Raw genomic sequence first — 20,017 nt, forward strand, 5'->3', positions numbered from 1 at the left:
GTACCATCTATATTATTACTTCCTGAATATTGATTAAATCGCCTCATTTACTTTGCATCACTGTAAGCAATATTATAATTACTGTTTACATATTTTCAATGTACACGAATGTAAACACCTAACTTTAAAATGTCCATCATGTACCACCAGAAATCATCTTGTGAACCCCCTGGTGGCACCACACTTTGGGAAACATGATGCAAGGCCTGCCCGTGGCTCCCACCAGGCGCCCTTCACGTACCCTGCACTCCGGCTAAAATGGACGATTCACCTTTCCCTGCACACACTGCCCAGGCCCATGTTTGTCCCACCACCCGTCTCTGCCTTTCAAATCACATTAATCACTCAAAGCCCAGCCCTCCGATGCCCCCCACTCCTGAGGCCTTCCCCGACTCTCACGGCCTGCAGGCATCTCCCCTCTCTGAACCCTCACTGCACTTGGAGCACTGGGTACTTCTCACTTAGGACTCAGTGTTGGTCTTGAAATGGGAGGTTGGGGTAGACGCCTTCTCCTTTTTCAGAACATCTGCAGGCTTTCTGAGGCCGTAGCTGGTCATCTTACAGAGGGTCTGGCTCAGTTAACACTTATTGAATGAATGTATCCCCCCTCACTATTCAGTCCTCTCTTTGGTAAAACACAAATCTGACGTCATTCGCCTGCTTCTCACAAAATAAAGTTCCAATAACTTAGCAGACATAAATAGAAAATGTCCTTCACAATTTGGCCCCAAATGTCATTTTATCCACTCTGCTATCTCCCCGCTCTCCTCCCAGCCACACAGTCTGTCTCTAGCCACACCCAACTCCTTGCTATCTCTTTGTCTAGTCTCCCTACCAGCAGCGCATGAAACATACTTCCTCTCTACCAAACTCCAACTCAGTCCTCAAGTGTTAGCTAAAATGGCCTCTCTTCCTTGAAGCCTTTCCTAGCTCTACTCTGTGTTCCCAAATCATTCTATACATTTTTTAAACATCTTTATTGGAGTATAATTGCTTTACCATGGTGTGTTAGTTTCTGCTGTATAACAAAGTGAATCAGCTATACATATACCTATATCCCCATATCTCCTCCCTCTTGCGTCTCCCTCCCACCCTCCCTATCCCACCTCTCTAGGTGGTCACAAAGCACAGAGCTGATCTCCCTGTGCTGTGTGGCTGCTTCCCACTAGCTATCTATTTTACATTGGGTAGTGTATATATGTCCATGCCACTCTCTCACTTCGTCCCAGCTTACCCTTCCCCCTCCCCTTTTATTGAAGCACTTGTCAATGATATTAGAATTTCTCCTTTAAAAGACTGTTGCTTCCTTTGGCCCATTAGCTCCCATAAGCAGGTATCTTATTCAATATCCCCAGTGCCTAGCACAGTGCCTGGCACATAGTAAGTACTCAACATTGGTGAATGACCAATGCAAGGGTAAGAATGTAAGCTCTCTAGCCAGACCTCTGGGATTTGAAACCAAACATTGTCACTGTTTATCTTGGGCATGTTACTTAACTCCTCTGTACCTCAGTTTCCTCATTTTTAAAATGGTAATAACTCATACAGTTGTCTTAAGGATTAACTGAGTTAATAACTGTAATGAGCTTAGAATAGAGCTCTGCACATTACATGCTCAATAAAGTCTGTTATTTACATTATTCCCATCAAGAACTCTGCGACTGGATGGGTCTCATGTAATTCTTGCATAGCTAGCTTGAATATGGACTGCCCCATGAATTTTCCATGTTTGTAAATGACAGTCAATTTTTGCTGCTAAATTCCTAAAAAGTCTTTAGAAGTTGGGTGAAGAAGAAGAAACATGGCCAAATGGGATTCATTATGGATAAAGTGATAATGTGAGTGCACGAGGATGGAAGTATTTCAATATACACACCTAAGACAATGGGCATTTATGAATTGAAAGCACCTTGGTGAGAAATCTGGGCACCTGGGATCTGGCCCTGCCTTAACCACCAATAAACCACATGACCTCCCTGGACCTCAGTTTCCTCAGCTGTACAATGAGGAGATTAGAATGATTGATCTTTAGGGTCCCTTCCAACTCTTATGTTCTCCTTAAAAGAATCTTAAAAGGCTTTCTAGTTAGTTCCCTCATGTCTTCACCACTTAACATCACTAAACTACCAGATACCATAAGAGTAAACCAAGCGTCATTTGCCTCAAGAGTTCCCCTGTCAACCCTCCTTTAATATTATTTTTAAACTGATTAAGCTTTCATTCCATGTTTAGTGGGAAAACTGTGGTTGCCTATTTATTCAGATATACAGTAAGTCCCCTACATACCAACAAGCTCCGTTCCGAGAGCACGTTTGTAAGTCCAATTTGTTCATAAGTAAAACAAAGTGAGCCTAGGTACCCAACTAACACAATCGGCTATATGGTACTGTACTGTAATAGGTTTATAATACTTTTCACACAAATAATACATTAAAAAAAACACAAAAGATAAATAAAGCATTTTTAATCTTATGGTACAGTACCTTGAAAAGTATAGTAGTACAGTACAACAGCTGGCATACAGGGGCACGTTTGCATCTTTGAAAGTTCGCAACTTGAAGGTTCATATGTAAGGGACTTACTGTACCCACATATTTTCTGTTTTCTTTGCTCTTCATTTCTCCTAGCATCTCTGACTGTCCAGCTGGGACCATTTTCCTTCTGCCTGAAATACATTTTTTTTTTTTTTGGTTGCATTGGGTCTTCGTTGCCACGCGACAGCTTTCTCTAGTTGCGGCAAGTGGGGGCTACTCTTCGTTACGGTGCATGGGCTTCTTATTGCAGTGGCTTCTCTTGTTGTGGAGCACAGGCTCTAGGTGCGCAGGCTTCAGTAGTTGTGGCATGTGGGCTCAGTAGTTGTGGCTTGCAGGCTCTAGAGCACAGGCTCAGTAGTTATGGCACATGGGCTTAGTTGCTCCACAGCATGTGGGATCTTCCCGGACCAGGGCTCGAACTCATGTCCCCTGCATTTAGGGCTGGTGGATTCTTCACCACTGCACCATCAGGGACACCCCTGAAATACATTTTGTAGTATTTTCTTTAATGCAGGTCTTTTGGTGGCAAAGACTATTTCTATTGGCCTGAAAATATTTTTGTTTCTTATAGTCTTGAAGGTTATTTTTGCTGGGTACAAATTCCTAGAATGGCAGTTATTTTTTTCAGGACACTGGAGGTATCGTTCCACACTCAGAAGGGTGCAAACAAGCAACTTTTTCCTTTCTCACCACGTACCCAGGAAATCTGCTCTGCAGCACTCACCTTCACCACACCTACATGAAATCTCAGGCAGTTCCCAAAGCTTTCCTGGTCCCTTCCAGTTAATAAGGATCCCAGTCCAGAATAATTCAAATCTCCAGCTCCTCATTCCATCTAAGACTTCCTCCAGCCCTAGCCTGGGCCTATCTGAGACTAAGAAGCCTGAAGGGAAGAGACTGTGGTAACTCCCATTTCTTTACCCCATCCTCCCCCCTCCCCAACTCTCCAGGGTCAAGTACCCAAAGCAAGCAAAAGAAAGAAGGTCTTACTTGACCCCTAGAGGCAGCACATGTCCACATTAGTTGTTTTCTCTCAAGGGCCACTTTGCAAGGTCTCTGAAGCCCCCTCCCCATCTTTAGCTCTCTTGATTTGGGTAAGGCCCCTTCCAGCCATGCAATCATGAATATCCCTTAAGCCCCTGGCTTCTAACTGTCCCCACTTCTGCTGGGAACTCCTCTTGCACAAGGTCTCTTTTAGGACATCCCAAGTCCAGATCTCTCCAAAGGACCCATGTCTGGTCCACGGGAAACCCTTGTGTCATTAGGTCCTGTCATTCTCATTGTAGCCCTATCATGAGTCAAGGACCAGTTCTTCTGTTCCCCAAACTTCAGGGGACATACATCAAGCCCTCCAGGGGTTTGCTTGAAACCTCTTACAGCTGACTTGAAGTTGGGGAAGGAAAGCATCCCCTCCCTCACTGCTCTCCTTGGTGGAGTGCGACTGACCCTCTCTTTTCAATCTGTCAATGTACTCTTAGCCTTCTCTTAGCCAAGATGATAAGGGATGCCCTTGGGTGGCAGAACCAGGTTTCATTCCATCTTTTTGCAAGTCCTACATAGATAGTGTGATGATTATTATTTTGAATGTGTCTGTGAGGCTGTGTCTATATTCAGATTAACATTTGATTGGTAGACTGAGTAAAGCAGTTTGCCTCCCTAATGTGGGCAGGCCTCATATAATCAGTTGAAGACCCGAATAGAACAAAAAGTTTGAGTAAGAGGGAACTCCTCCTGCCTGACTTCCTTGAGCTGTGTGGTCTTTTCCTGCCTTCAGACGCCAACTAAAACAATCAGATCTTCTTGGATCTTGGGCCTACCAGCTTTTGGACTGGACCTACACCATTGGCCCTCCGGGGTCTCCAGCCTGAGCACTGCAGATCTTGGGACTTCTCAGCCTCCAAATGACATGCGCCAACTCCTTATAATATATATACACATACATCCTGTTGGTTCTCTTTCTCTAGAGAACCCTGCCTATGCAGATAATCTTTCACCTTGCTTTAGAATGTAAGGCTCCTTAAGTACCTATGACTTTGCCCTCAGTATTTTGGGACTTCTGTTGAAACTTAGAAACAAAAAGAAAAGTCACATTAAAATAACACCAGATGATTATTCTGTAAATTTTAATTAATTAATTTCCTAATTCAGATGATTCAAATGAGGATCATCTAGAAGATACAATAAACATTCAGACTTAGAACTTATACCTGAATTGGTTATGTTCCTCTCCTTCCTCCATCCCCCTATAAAAGTGAAAATTAAAATGAGTATGTTATTCCCTACTCCTAAGGTTGTCCTGTGGAAACAATCAATTATCCTTTGAGTTTGCCCCCTTCTCCTGTTTCATAGTCCTCTCTTGCTTCATACATGCCTGCACAAGCACATATATACTCCTTCCTCTCACCAGCAAACACCAGAAGCTGAAAAATAATGAGAGGAAGCCATAGCTGCCTGAATGCTTCTGGGAAAACATTGTGAGAGGAGAGCTTAGTAACTTAGTAACTTAGTGACCATGGAGATAGTTTGTAATTAGCAAACCAAGGCCCTCACCTTCCTTCCTTCTCTAGGTATCCAGACATGTTTGGTTTAGAAACCCTGAGCCCACAGACTGTTTTCCAATAACAACTGCATAGCAACAGGATTAATATGCTGCAAACCCAGCAGTCAAAACACTGCTCATGCCCTGCTTATCAAAACCAAAATCACAACAGTGGGCACATTGGGCTTCTTTTTCCAGCTCTAAGGCAGACTCGATATCCTGAACTACCTTCTCCATTGAAACTAAGCACTGGAGAAAATATTTAAGCATCTTTTTAAAAACACATTGCTTAGCTAGCACAAAAGGAAGGGAATCTACAAAGGCCAAAATGAAGTGAAAGCAAGAACCCGAGGAAGTAAGAAGCTACCAAGACCAGCTTTGGCCCTGAGTTTCTGTTTCAACAGTTGCAAAGGCTTGGGGTTCATGAAGTAAAGCCTGAGATCCCACTAAGGTAAGCAGTCTATTAGGAGACCCCACCCAAACCTCGTGCCCCCTCCCAAGGGCTACACCTTCAAGGTACAAGTAGATAGGAAATAACCCCATCATGCAAAAGGATATGTATTTATTTTGATCATGGTGAGTAGGGGGAAATCTCCCCAGGGAACTTGTAAAGCCAGCCTGTAAATACACTTGTTATCTGAATTAATACTCTGTGGTAGTGCCTTAAGATGATTTGCAGGAGTCAAAGTATACCTTCTCTGGAGGAACAAAACCTCAACTGAGGACTCAAAGAATCTCTACAATTTTCCAAGGAAAATGAGCAGCTTACAGTAAGAAAAGAAAGAAATCACAAAATACACAAAGAGGCGAGACACGAAAATCCAAGCAGCATATTCCACAGCCAGCAAAATCCGATGACAGAGAGTTCAAATATTGGGATTAGGAGATAGAGAAAACAAAATCTTGCTACAACTCCACGCTTACCTATTTTCTCCCGTCTCCAGATGTAAATCCCCACCAGCGCTCTGGCTCTCAGCCACTTTCTATTTCTTCCACGACTCTGCCCTTGCTTTACTTCTTGTTCAACCTTTCTTTCTCCATAGACACCTTCCTCAAGGACTAAGAACATGTCCAGATCTTTCCCATTAAAGAAGGAAGGAAAGAAAAAAGGAAAACTTGCTTCCCCTTCATCTTGCTCCATCCCTTCAGCTAAGCTTCCTGAAAGAGCAATCATCGTGAGCCCCCCCGCTGTGCTTTCACTCCTAAACTGCAGTCTGGCTCCAGCACAGCCGCCTCCGCTTTTCTGAAATAGCTCTTACACCAGTTGTCAAGGCCCTAAATGACCATAATACCAATTCCAGTGAACCATAATCCACCTATTATTGCTGAGGTATTTGTAGGGTGGCCATTCCCTCCTCAGAAGCTCTTTTCTCCCTCGGCCTCTGAGACATCACTTTCTTCTGAGTTTTCTCTTACCTCTCTGGTCATTTCTTCCCAGTCTACTTTGAGTGTTACATCTCTGCCCACTTCCTAAATTGCTGTTGTTCTTAAGTTTCTGTTCTCAACCCTTTTCACATCCTCCCTGGCCATATCATCCATTCTCGTGGCCTGAAACAGCCTTCTATCTCTGGGGCATGCATATAATGGCAATGTAAGAAATCTTTCCAGAGGGTACTCCCACGTGAATAGTTCTAAAAGAATCAATTTTCCAGATCCTCAATTTCCACGTGTATTCCTTCCTAGAATCAATCTTCCTGAGAATATGCCTGTGATCAAGGTGTCTTCCCTCACAAGCTACCTCTCACTCATCTGAAATCTGATTACAGTACATTTCTCCTGAGTTTATATAAAAATCTTTTGGCAGCACCTTGAAAAATTCCTTAGGTACTGAGACCACTAACAATGACATTAATATAGTGAATGACTATAACATGGGTAGCAAATGCTCTTGTAAGTTAGAAGGGTTCCAACTATGCTTTAAATAAAATTGAAGAAACACTAAAGTTGTCAGCTGATTGATCATTAGAAATAGTTTTTGATGATAGATCAGTATGTGAATTGGGGCATACAATTCAGGAGGGGTTTAAAGAATTGACTGGCATTGCTGTAACAACTCCTTCCATCCTCATCTACTTATTTGTCTAAACAAAGTTTCTTAGCATTAATATCAAAGCAATAAAAAATATTAAGGGAATCTATGCTGAGCTCTGTGTTGTTCTAGCAATAAGGAATATTCATTCATGGATACATGAACTAGTAGAAAAACATCCCAACCCCACCAGTCTCACTAACAGATGCATTTCCAGTAATATTTTATGTTTAATGATTGCTTATTTATATTGTATTTGTTATTTTAATTAATTGTATACTAAGAATAATTTTAATGATAACTCAGCCTAGAAGAAATTAATTAACACTCAGAGCCTTATGGTCTCAGAAGGAAACATTAATTTCTTTTAATAAACATATAATAATATTTGTTTGAACAAGTATAAAAGAACATTCAAGAAAAATCTTTCACACATAAAAATGCATTGCTTTAGGATTACACTTCATGGAAAAAGTGAAATAAAATACAAGTTTAAGGAGAAAAAAGAAAGACATAAAACTTTCACCATATTAAAGAGGAGCTTTTTCATGTACTTTTTAAAATAGATGATGCATATATACAAATGTTAAATCATTATGTTGTACACCCAAAATTAATATAATGTTGCATGTCAATTATACCTCAATTTAAAAAATTATTTTGAATTAAGTTTCTCATCAATGAGGAATGTTTAAAAATTGAAGATACCATCATCTACAAGTCTTGATCAAAAATTTCATGTTGTCATTTCAAATATCAAATCTGATAAAAGAAAAAAAATGGATGATGGTTGGTAGCCGATCACACTGGTATTTAGTTTCTATTGAATGCATTAAAATGAGGGATGTGACCATTTTCTTTTAAAATGTCAAAATTTGAAATACATCAGAAATGACATCTTTTGCATATACTCAAACTTATAATAAATAATTTTATATGTCAACAATGTGTGAGGGTAAATACTGTACAATTCCATTTATATAATATTGTGTAACAGGAAAAACTAATCTATATACAGTAAAAAAAAAAAACAAAGCAGTAGTTTTCTCTAGGAGAGGTGGGGTCATGGATTGACTGGGAAAAGGTACAAGGGAACTTTTCAGTGGTGATAGTAATGTCCTATACCTTAATAGGGTTTGGAGTTAGAAAGGCAAAAGTATTTGTCAAAAATCATCAGAGGGTATGCTTAAAATGTGAACATTTCATTCAGATAAATTTTATCTAAAAAAAGAAACACTATAAGCAAATATTTGACCTCTAGTTACTGTTATTCATTCTGAAGAGTTTAGGGGTAAAATGTATTAATGTCTAAAATTTATCTGGAAATGCATAAAAAATAAGATAGGCTGACAAATGGACAGATGTAGAGGTAAGTAATGTAACTAAAGTAAAAAGTATTTTTTTTTAAGTTCAAACGTTTTTTTTTTTTTTTTTTTTAAGTTTATTTATTTTTTTTGCATTACGCGGGCCTCTCACTGTTGTGGCCTCTCCCGTTGCGGAGCACAGGCTCCGGACGCGCAGGCTCAGCGGCCATGGCTCACGGGCCCAGCCGCTCCGCGGGATGCGGGATCTTCCCAGACCGGGGCACGAACCAGCGCCCCCTGCATCGGCAGGTGGACTCCCAACCACTGCGCCACCAGGGAAGCCCCAAACGTTTTTATTAATTCAAACTATTTGCTGTAGTTCCAAAAAACTATGATGTTCGCAGTAAGGGCTACTTGAAGAAGGCTTTCTATATTCTTTGATGTAAGCAGACATTTGCTAAACGTAGATGATAGTTGGTGTGAATTTTAAAATTTTAAATGCAGCTTATTTCTTAAAGTAGAATAATATCTGCAATAATACAAACTGAAGATTGAATCTGATAAAGTATAATATTAAATCTGATTTGTTATGAGTAAAAATGCTGGTATATTACATTTTTGGGTGTACTATGCTACTAAAATGCCTTAAGGGTAATTTGAGGAAGCAGATGGAATTATACTGACTTTTAATAAACTGGAAATAAGTTACGCATGGGTGTGCTTGACTGACATATGCCCTACCGACAGTATGTCACAAAAATAGAAATATACAAAAATGTTATATACATCACTAGATATTGATTCTTGTAAATCATGATAAAATTTCTGATTGGAATTTTTTTTATAACATCTTTATTGGAGTAAAATTGCTTTACAATGGTGTGTTAGTTTCTGCTTTATAACAAAGTGAATCAGCTATAGTAGAATCTAGGTGGCGAGTATATGGTGTTCACTGCTCAATTCTTTCAACTTTTTTGTATGCCTGAAAATATTCATAATAAAATATTGGGGGAAATGTGCAAGGGAGAAGATATTTTTTCATAATTCTTTTAGGGAACATGTGAGCAAAAGTTTGGAGACCACTGGTTTCTATTATCAACATTTGCTGATGAATCTTTAATTTAAACTTACAGTCCAAACCTCTCTCCAGAATCCCAATCATATTTCCATCTGTCTCTTGGACACATCATCTGGATTTCCCATCACATTTAAAACTCAACAGATCTAAACATGAATTTATTGTCTTCATATGTCAGTTAAAATATCATCAGCTACAAGTAACAGAATATAAGTGTCAAACAAAATGAGGGTTATTTTTCCTACATAACAAGAAACCTGGAGATAGGTGCCTGCTGGTGTTGGTTCAGCAGTTCAATGATATCCTGGCTGGCAGGTCTGCAATACTCTTGGCCTTTCCTCATAGTCACAAAATGTTCTACAGCTCTAGGCATCATGCCTGAGTTCAAGACAGGAAAAAAGGGAAGGAAGCAATGCCAGTGACAATTGAACCTTTTTTTAAAAAATAAATTTATTTATTTGTTTATTTATTTATTTATTATTTTTGGCTGCGTTGGGTCTTCATTGCTGCGCGCGGGCTTTCTCTAGTCGCGGTGAGCAGGGGCCACCCTTCGTTGCAGTGCACGCGCTTCTCATTGCGGTGGCTTCTCTTGTGGAGCACGGGCTCTAGGCTCACGGACTTTAGTGGCTGTGGCGCGTGGGCTCAGTAGTTGTAGCTCGCAGGTTCTAGAGCGCAGGCTCAGTAGTTGTGGCACACAGGCTTAGTTGCTCTGCAGCATGTGGGACCTTCCTGGACCAAGGATCAAACCTGTGTCCCCTGCATTGGCAGGTGGATTCTTAACCACTGCACCACCAGGGAAGTCCCACAACTGAACCATTTACCAAGACAATTTCAGGTTTTCCAGAAACCTCCCAACAGACTTCCACATAAATCCCATTAATCAGAACTGTGTCCTACCGCCACCCCTACCTGCAAAGGATACCAGGAAGCAAGTACTTAACCTTCCTATCCTCTAAATTGGACATAGGATTGGGTGACAGGTGAGCCCACCTACAGTATCTGTAACATTCTCCCCAAAACCTGCTCCATCGTCTATAAGCTCTATCTGTGTTAATGGTTCCATGATCTGCCTAGTTACTCACCCAAGTAAGAAACCCAGGAGTCATCCTCTCCTCTCTTTCCCCTCCTATCCCTATATCCAATCTGTCTTGATCTTTCATCAAGCTTTTGAATACCTCTCAAATCTGAGCCTCCTTCTTATACCCATTGCCACAGTCTTGGTTCAGGTTCTCATTTCTTACCTGAACTGCAATAGTAGTCTCTTAATTAGTCTCAAGCCTTAACTTCAAAGCATCCTCCATGCAGCCCCAATTTGACTAAAAATAGAAATCTAACCATCTTACGCCCTGCTTTAGCTCCTGTCTCTGGTTTTGCATAACGTCTACTGTAAAGGCTAACTTCCTTATTTCATTTAATGTAGTCTCCTACTTTCATATAATGATGTATTCTTGAACACGTGTTATCAGTTAGGATGCCCTAGTCCTGTCAAGGGTCAGTTCCCCTAAGACACAGCTTTGTTGGAGGGTGGGTGGCTGGGGAAGTCTACACTCAAAATCTATATCTGTTACATTAGGCAGGCAACCCTCTGTCTCTAAGGCATGTGTGCTAAAACTGTAGTGTGAAAGAATAATAGATTTATAATAGGGGTTCTGTTCCCAGAGGGTCGAGAATATATAGTCTCTAAATGTATTTTGTCTTAGAGACATAAAATTCAACAATATATTTAAAGTATCATATCATTGTTGTTCATTTAGTTCAGAGATTTCCTGAACGCCTACCATGTACTAGACACTATTCTTTAGTTCTTTTCTTTTTTGATAGATCAGAGAGGACAATAAGTGTTTGACTGAAACTAAAGATGTGCCTCTTTCTGCATTCCTAATGACTTCCATCTCTGCCCCTATTTCACTATTTGGGGCTTATGCTTATTACCAGAATCCACACGTTCATTTTTCTGTCTTCTCTTCATTTTCATAAGTTAAAATTCATGAGATATTCAAACAAATGTCCAAAGACACAGATGGCAAAGATGGCAACATGGTAGAAACTGACTGGTAGAGTACAACACAGTGATAGCTAACCCTTATATTGTACTTATTTACTCTGTGCCAGACACTGTTCTAGGTACTTTACAAATATTAACTCATTAACCTGCACAACTCCACGAGGTATGTACTAGTATCTCCATGTTGCAGATGAGGAAACTGAGGCCCCAGGACAGCTTGGCACTTTTGTGAGCTGACTGAAAGCTGTGCCCTAGCACCATCCCCACTCACCTCCCTCTGCTCCACTTGGGCTGCTCCCCTTCTCACAGGCCCCCCAGGAGGCCCTGGCTTCTCCAGCCCTGTGTTTTGGCACGTGCGGCCCCGTCTGCTCTTCCCCTCTGCTCAGACTCATTCAGGACTCGGCTCAGGCCCACTTTCCTCAGCAAAGCCTTCCCTGCCCAGTGCCAAGAGGACAGGCGGTGCTTCCCAGAACCTTGCCCCACGTCCTCACCTTGCTATAATTTGCTCATAGATCTGTCTCTACCACCAGAGCCAGTTGCAGCAGGCCTGGCTGTCTCCTCGTTGTCGAGTCCCTGGGGCTTGCTACTATTCCTGGCCTATAACGGGCACTTAAAGTTTTACTGAATTAATGCATAGGCTCCCCGGATTTTACACTTTCTTGTCGCCCCCGTACTGCCTGGCACCACATGTTGCAGACACTTAGTCAATCGGAGTGGGTGCCTGGTTTCCCAGTCCCTTAACTTAATAAAACAAAGCGAAACAAAACCTTCCCCCCTTTGCTCCCATTTCCACATCACAATAATCCCCGAGGATTTGGATTCCTTTCCAAGCTCTCCCATCAGTCGAATACAGCAGGACCCGGGGTGTCTGACTTCCCTCCGCTGGCCAGGCCGAGCAGGATGGGTCGCAGCCTTCTGGGCGCAGGGAAGCCGCATCCCACGCCTTCTTCTCCCAGTTCTTGCCTATTAAGGTAAGAGTTGGAGTCGCGCGGAAGGGGCCGAGGGAGGGTCCCCTAGAAGCTGCTTCCGCGGCCTGTGCGCTCGCAAGGCGCTAGGGAATCACATCCTGGGACCGGGTGCCCCGGGCCGGGTGTCCCGCGACGGGTACTGCCAGCTTCTGGGCGGCTTTGGGTCCTACTTATCTCTTCTACCCGAGGCCATCTTCCTAGTTTCCATAGCCACCAGGGCCATGTCCTTATTCTCAACCATCACCGCAGGCCTCAAATGAGTCTCTGCACAGAGCGCTGATTAAACGGGTCTCGGGTCCCCAGTGGACGCTCCTTCCTCGCAGATGCTCCGATAACCACCGCGAGAGGGGTGCCTGTGGGGCGCGTCGCTCGGCCTGGGGAGGGAAGGAGGCGGCCTCTCGTTCCGGAGGTGAGCGGGGTACCTGCTCCTTCTGGCCGCTCGACAACCACCCAGCGGCGCTCCCACTCATCGCCAGCTTCTTGGCTCGGGGTCCTCCCCGGCCCTCTCTCACCCTGTGCCGGCTCCAGCTCCGCCGCCCCGCCCCCCAGCCCCCCCGCAGGCCCCGCCCAAGGCCCCTCGCGCTCCGCCCCCTCCCCGCCGGCTCCCGGCGCTGCCGGAGCTCCGAGCCCGGGCCTGGGGACTCGGGATCCCGCCGCCGGGGCCGCAGCATGGGGCGCTTCGGCGGGGGCCTGCGGTGCATCAAGTACCTGCTGCTCGGCTTCAACCTGCTCTTCTGGGTGAGACCCGGAGCGGAGAGGGCCGGGCAGGGGAGGGGGCTGGGCGGGGACGCAGGGCAGGGGTCCCCGGGGAGCTGACCGCTGCGGCGTCCGAGCCGGGCTCCTGAAGGCAGGGTGTTCAAAAAGACGGAGGTAAGAAAAAGGCAGACAAAGCGGGCGGGGTGGGGAGGGGGGAGGGAGGGAAAGATGGAGGGGGAGAGAACCGACAGAGAGAGAGATTGAGCAATGAGACATGGTGAAAAGGGGGGAGACCCCGCGCGGCTCTTCCTTTTGAGGAACCTCTCTGCCTCGGTTTTCATCTGGAGCCTGGTAACACCAGGTGCGGGGCCACCAGCTTCTCTGCGCACACACCCACTTCTCGCTCTGTCTTTCCGCTGGAGCAGGGGCCCGCCAGGGCGCCGGGACTGCCAGAGGCGGTGCCCCATCCGGAGTGTTCAGAGACATCACCTGGCTGTGGCGGGCTTGTGTAGGAAATTGGGGGTAGCAGTGGAGGTGGTATTGGGTGGGTCAGCCTTTTTCTGGGCATTAGGGGAGAGTACCGCTGGATGGAAGGAGGCGGTGGTGCTCTTCTGTGAGGGAATGGGCGGAAGGGAGGGGCTTCCAAGGGGCAGCAGCACCTCCCCACAACCCCCAGCTCGAAGCCTTTGCTAAATCCTACTGCTCCCAGAAATGATCTCATTCAACTTTGCATTGAACGAACAACATTCCCAGGATTAGTGGTTCACTGGCTGATAGGGCCATGACCCTTGTCTCCTGTATTACTGGGACAAAATTAGGGCTAGACCATCCCTAGATTCCTGGATATTCTGTCTCAGGCCCTGAAGGACTGGGAGACAAGGTCTGAAAATTGTCTTGTCTGCACATTCCCTCTTGGGCTTCCTCAAGGGAATGTCAGTCACTATAACTGCTCAGACAGACCCTGAAGGAAAATACAGATCTTGCTTTGGGTGAAGAAGTTCTTAGAGCTGGGAGGGAGCAGCAAGGGGGCTGGGTGCTTTAAAATAACTAGGATAGAGGAGGTTGCTGTTTGTCTTAACTGCTCTGGGGAGTTTGTTTTCCTGTGACTCCAACTAATTAATTATTGAAGGATGGTCTCTGCTTGTGTCTGCCAACCCATTAGCCCAGATGCCTGGGTGACTCCAGCAATTACAAGCTCTCAGAGGTCAAGTTGCCATCCTCAGCATCCTGCAGCAGGGGAAGGTGTGAAGGAGGTACCCCATAGACAGCCCTGAATTTTAAAAATACACATGGCTTTTGTACACTTGGGCATTTACATCCAGCATACTATCGGGAAGGGCATTTCTAAAGGCCCTTTCTCTTGTGCTTTTTAATAGTCTGGCTTCATTTCAAAAGCTGTTAATTATAAATGTCATGCTTTAGTGACACTCTTCACTCTCACTGCTTACAAATTCAAAAGAGGTTTTATCTAAGTCTGAGAAGGAATTCTTAGGCTGGGTACAGTGCTTATTTAGTGCCTGATGTTGTGCCAGCCTTTCCAGAGATAATAGGCAACATTTATTGAGCATTTTCAGTGTGTCAGGGACAGTGCTATGCACATGGCATTCATTATTAACTTAATTCTCACAACAGTCCTGAGGTGCATACTATTATTATCCCCATTCTTACAAATAGGGAAAAACTGAGGCTCAAATAGGTCCACTTGCCCAAGGTCACACAACTGATGAGTGGCAGAGGTGGGATTCAGACTCAGCCTTCATGCTCCTAAGCACTGTGGTACATGTAGTTAACCAGTGGTTCTCAAAGTGTGAGTCCTGGGCCAGTAGCATCAGCATCTCCTGGGAACTTGTCAGAGATGCACATTCTCAGCCCCATCACAGGCCTGCTGAATCAGAAATTCTGGAGGAGGGACCCAGCAATCTATTTAAACAAGTCCAGGAAATGCTTATGCATGCTCAAGTTTGAGAACCACTCTGTTAAAGAATCAATGTACAAGAATTGTAAAAATAACTTATATATGTAAATATAAATAAATATACATAATTTATATTGACAAAAGTATACATATATATATATAATTTATAAATTAAAAATACTGTTCCCTAAGCTGCTAATCTCGTTGAGGAAATGACCAATGAACAACAAACAAAAACGACAGCATATAATCAAGTGACAAAATTTTACACCTCTGACTCTAAACACAGGAAGGAAGGGAAGTAGGAGCAAAGCAACAGTTAGAGTGCCTGTCATGTATTAGCCACTGGGGTTAGGCATGACCTTTTATATATCCGATCTAATTAAGGAGTTCACAGCAAGAGTGAGGAGTTGGGACAGTTGTCCTGAAGAAGGGGACGTTTAAGCTGAAGCTTGAAGGACTGGTAGGATGGAGGTGGACAAGGGTGAGGGGGGTGACACACCACCCACCAGCAGAGGAACAGAGCAAGGGTGAGTGTGACCACCAGCTGACAAAAGGATCAGGCTCAAGTGCAGAGATCGCAAGCAGAGTGTGCTTGAGCGAGTTATCTTTACTTCTAGCCCTGTTTTCTCAGCTGAACAATTGAGGTAAAAGAGTTGTAGAGAGGATTCAAAGGAAATATGTAAAGTATCTGACTTCACCTTCCTGTGAGCCCAGTATGTAGTAAGTGCTCAAAATTTTTTAATTATTATTTTTATTATTAAGTGCCTGGCACATAGAAAGCATTTAATAAAAGTTAATGCTCTTTCCCCAGAGTCCCTTAATATCGGGGAATAGTGTATATCTTTGCCAAGTAACTTACAGCTTGTCTTTGCTTTAGGATAACTACACACTGGCTTCTCAGTTTGTACTTGTGGATTTTCCCCACTAGGACTTAGAATACTCTGAGAGCAGGAATCTTTTTCTGTCTTGTTTATGGATATATCTCCAGCGCCTAACAGTACCCAGCTTATAGAAGGCATTCCATAAATATCTGTAGAAAGAATTGATGAATCTGCAGGTTAGAGAACTTGATACAAACGGCCTTCCCGATTTGCAAAGGTAATCAATTGTCAACTTTATCTGGAGGACTGAGCCTGTCTCTTCCTGCTCATTCCCTGTTGGTTGGTTCTTTGTACAGATTGGGCCCAGGAGGAGAATATGGGGCCTTCCTCACTCTCAGTTCCACGGGGAATGGGGACCAGGGACCAGCAGCAGTCACAGACAGCTCTCCCATGTCTATAACTGTACAACCAAAGGGAAAGGGCCGACCTGAAACGGGCTCCTAATGATTTAGAGGAAAGCGATTGTTTGGGATAAATTGTCTAGATATGTACCTTCACTGTAACTGAGGGAACCTGATTCCAGAAAATCCCCACCCTAGTTTTTGAAGTTGTTTTTTTCCTGGTTAGAGGGTTTGTGGGAAGTTTGGGGAGTGGGGAGAGGGCAGGGAACAGTTTTCCTGGAAGGACAGGCGTTCGCCATGACTTCAAGCGTTCTATTTACACACTCTTCGATGCTTGCGTGCCTGCCCTTCTGAGGTCTGAGTTCCCCCTGGGTGACAGCCCTTCCTTTCCTGTGAGGAACTTACCAGAAGGCAGACGCAGAGGCGGGGTGGGGTATGTTTTGTGATCTGCAAATCGATTTGCAACCTCCTTCTGGCAGCTGGGTGAAGTTTCCCTAGGCTGTGCTCCTGGTTTTATAAACATTCAGCTAGAGCCTGCCAGAGCCAGCAGAGCACTGCCGGGCCCAGGGCTGCTGACTGTGCTCACCATTGAATCTTAACAAAACAAAAGTAAAGCCTGGCCCCACGCCCCACTCAATTAATTTCTGTTATCATGGCTGATGTCTAACATGAAACCCCTCCCAATATCTGTCACGTCTAAATTCGGACATTGCAGTCAGATAGCATGGCATGGTCCCATGCCTTTCACTGCGATCACCTTTTTTTTTCCCCTCCGTTGCATAGTAATATAAATAAAACACCACAATCTACCAAGCCACATATGCAGGTTTAAAGAAAAAAGAAAAAAACCTGGGCTCTGTTTATTCCTTGGTTTGTTGTTGTGTACTCAGCGTTTTCCTATCATTGTGCTGTGTGAGCTGCTCAGGGTTGCCAACCAACAGGAAGCAGGACCGTTCGTTGTTGAAAGTCAGATGCCATATATGGCTTGTTTGAAGTTGCTCTCCTTTCCTTCTCACTGTATTAATGCAGCTCTGGAGTTTCACTTGGTGATGGCTAACAGGTGCTTTTAGGAAAGACCGTGTCTCGTGGGCTTACGAGATGTCTGACTTGTCTACTCCTCTTTCCCAAATTCATTTCAAACAGTAGCTTCAGAGCTACCATCTGTCAGAAAGACTTGTTTAAAAAAATACCTGGGCTTCCCTGGTGGCGCAGTGGTTGAGAGTCCGCCTGCCAATGCAGAGGACACGGGTTCGTGTCCTGGTCCAGGAAGATCCCAAATGCCGCAGAGCGGCTGGGCCCATGAGCCATGGCCACTGAGCCTGCGCGTCCGGAGCCTGTGCTCCGCAACGGGAGAGGCCACAACAGTGAGAGGCCTGCGTACCGCAAAAAAAAAAAAAAAAAAAAAAAAAAAAACCCGAAGAAAGTATTCTATGGGGTCCACCCAAAAGCTAGACCACCCCAGAAGGCAGATAGGAATTTCCTTGGCCCTGTCATTGGATAGTCTCCATTTCTGATTTCTGTCAAGGTGGGGAGAGAGCGGCAGCCTCCCCTATTTTGGACAAGAGGGGCCCAGTGGTGCTGGGAGGGGCAGGACTCTATGATAGGAACCAGCCTGCAGAAGCCAGAGCTATGGTTCCAGGAGTCTGGTAGACCTCGGCCAGGGCTAGGCACCATGGCAATTCATATCCACGAATTCAAAGCCTGGAAGGTGGATACTGGCATCTCACTTCCTGGGTTTATTCCTGGCCATAGTACTTACTAACCAGGGGTGCTTGGTTAGTAAGCTGTTTAACCTCTTTGAGCCTCCATTTTCTCATCTATATAATGGACATAATCAAGTACCAACATCAGTATATGACCTTGGTGCAGATAAAAGAGTAAATATATGTAAAGTATTAAGTATGGTACATGAGATAGTAAATATTCAGTAATGTAGCTATTACTGGTAGTTATATTTAAACACTAGAAAACAAGTGGGAAAGTGGAATCTAGAATCCAAGAGATTCATAAAGGTAAGGAGAAGTAGGAAACAGGTGCCCTAAGTCCAACCAACCAAGCAAAGTGGCAGGAGTCTTGTAGCTTATCAAAGGCTTGAAGTCAAAAGGAGAGGTTCTTTCCTCTGCAATTAGTCACTTAGCAAGTATGTGCTTACCACCAACTATGTGCCCGGCACCCTACCAAATGCTGGGCATTCAGAAATGGTTAAGACACAGTCCTTGATCTTGAGGCACTCAAAAGACCTTTATTTGGTGCTCCTTTGTGCCTTTGAGTATAGTTTACTGTCTCTTTAATGTCTTTGCTCCTCGGGGCAGGGAGTGTGCTGTGCTGATATCCTTCTTCCATCTCTCAGCACCTAGAATAGCTTCAGCGGTCACTGGCACAGCTCTGGCTAACAGACCCTAGCGCTGGAGCTGTTTGTTTGTTCCCCGCCCTGCTTCTGTGCTACCAAGGGGAGGCCAGGGGGTAGAAATAGGAAAACCTTTGGTGATCAGTGCCTCTCAAACTTTAACATGAATACAAATCACCTGGGAATCTTGTGCAAATATATATTCTGATTTGGTAGGTCTGCATTTCTAAGAAGCCCCCAGATGATGCTGATGCTGCTGGTCCAGGGAACACACTTTGAGAAGCACTGGTTTAGATGTGGCCTTAAGAGGTCAAAGATCCACTGGTGGCTCTCATTTCTTTTTCTTTTTTTTTTTTTTTTTTTTGCGGTATGCGGGCCTCTCACTGTTGTGGCCTCTCCCGTTGCGGAGCACAGGCTCCGGACGCGCAGGCTCAGCGGCCATGGCTCACGGGCCCAGCCGCTGCGCGGCATGTGGGATCCTCCCAGACCGGGACACGAACCCGCATCCCCTGCATCAGCAGGCGGACTCTCAACCACTGCGCCACCAGGGAAGCCCGGCTCTCATTTCTGAATGAGGCAGGGAGTGCCCTTCCTTTAGGCCTGCTCACCTGGCTTTCTTGTGGCAGTTCTCTTAATTCCATTTACCACTTTACCGTTATTCTTCTAAGAATTTTCTTTCACACTGAGACTTGTTGGTTTCTACAATTACCAGGAGGCCACCTGTCCATTTCCCATTATGCTTCACTGTGTTATTCCAGAATATGTAGTATCTTTGGGTCTCCAATCATGTGTGACCAAAGAGAACATAACTTCCATCCCCCACCTTAACACTGACAGTTAATATCACAACAGGGCTGTTCTCCTAAAGCAAGTGACACTATACTAACCATCATGTCATGCTTGCAAAGGAATTAAGGAGAAGGAATTGAGAAAGAAACCCATAAGATGGGACGACCAGATGGGCTGAGAGCACATGATACAGACGAATAGGGGTTACCTTGGCTTGCTTTTTTCATCCTCTTTGGATTTAATTAGGGACAAAAATAACATTCATATGATGCTTTGGTTTAAAAATACTCTTACATACAGTATCCCATTTGATCATGAATCACAACAATCCCATGAAGTAATGTAATCCCCATTTTACAGACGTGAAAGCCAAAAGGCAGGCACAGTATGTCTGGGGTCAAAGAGTTAGGGAGGAGCAAAGCCAATATTCACACCCTGGTCTTCTGATTTTAAACCCTGTGTTCTTTTCACTGTACACATTTATGAGGGCACATGGAATATAAGGTATAATAAATGCTACTGGCTTAGAAAACGTGAAGTTTGTGGCTGGGGAGATTATATCCAGTGTTGGATTGTCTTGATGCATTC

General features: G+C 44.3%; 1 protein-coding gene across 2 annotated transcripts in view; it reads left to right on the forward strand.

Annotated features, from left to right (window-relative positions):
- Positions 1–13,059: 13,059 nt before the first annotated feature.
- The window catches only part of TSPAN2 (tetraspanin 2), a 43,241-nt gene continuing 36,283 nt past the window's right edge, over positions 13,060–20,017 (forward strand). For both annotated transcript variants that reach the window (XR_014015049.1, XM_081224080.1), the window contains exon 1: positions 13,060–13,195. Coding sequence is in view for 1 of the 2 variants with exons in the window: in XM_081224080.1 (XP_081080206.1) it covers positions 13,127–13,195 (69 nt within the window). In the remaining variant the exon portion in view is untranslated. The remainder of the gene's footprint in view (positions 13,196–20,017) is intronic.

This window comes from Mesoplodon bidens (genome assembly GCF_964165515.1).
Source record: "Mesoplodon bidens genome assembly, chromosome: 2".
In the NCBI taxonomy this organism is placed as follows: domain Eukaryota; kingdom Metazoa; phylum Chordata; class Mammalia; order Artiodactyla; family Ziphiidae; genus Mesoplodon; species Mesoplodon bidens.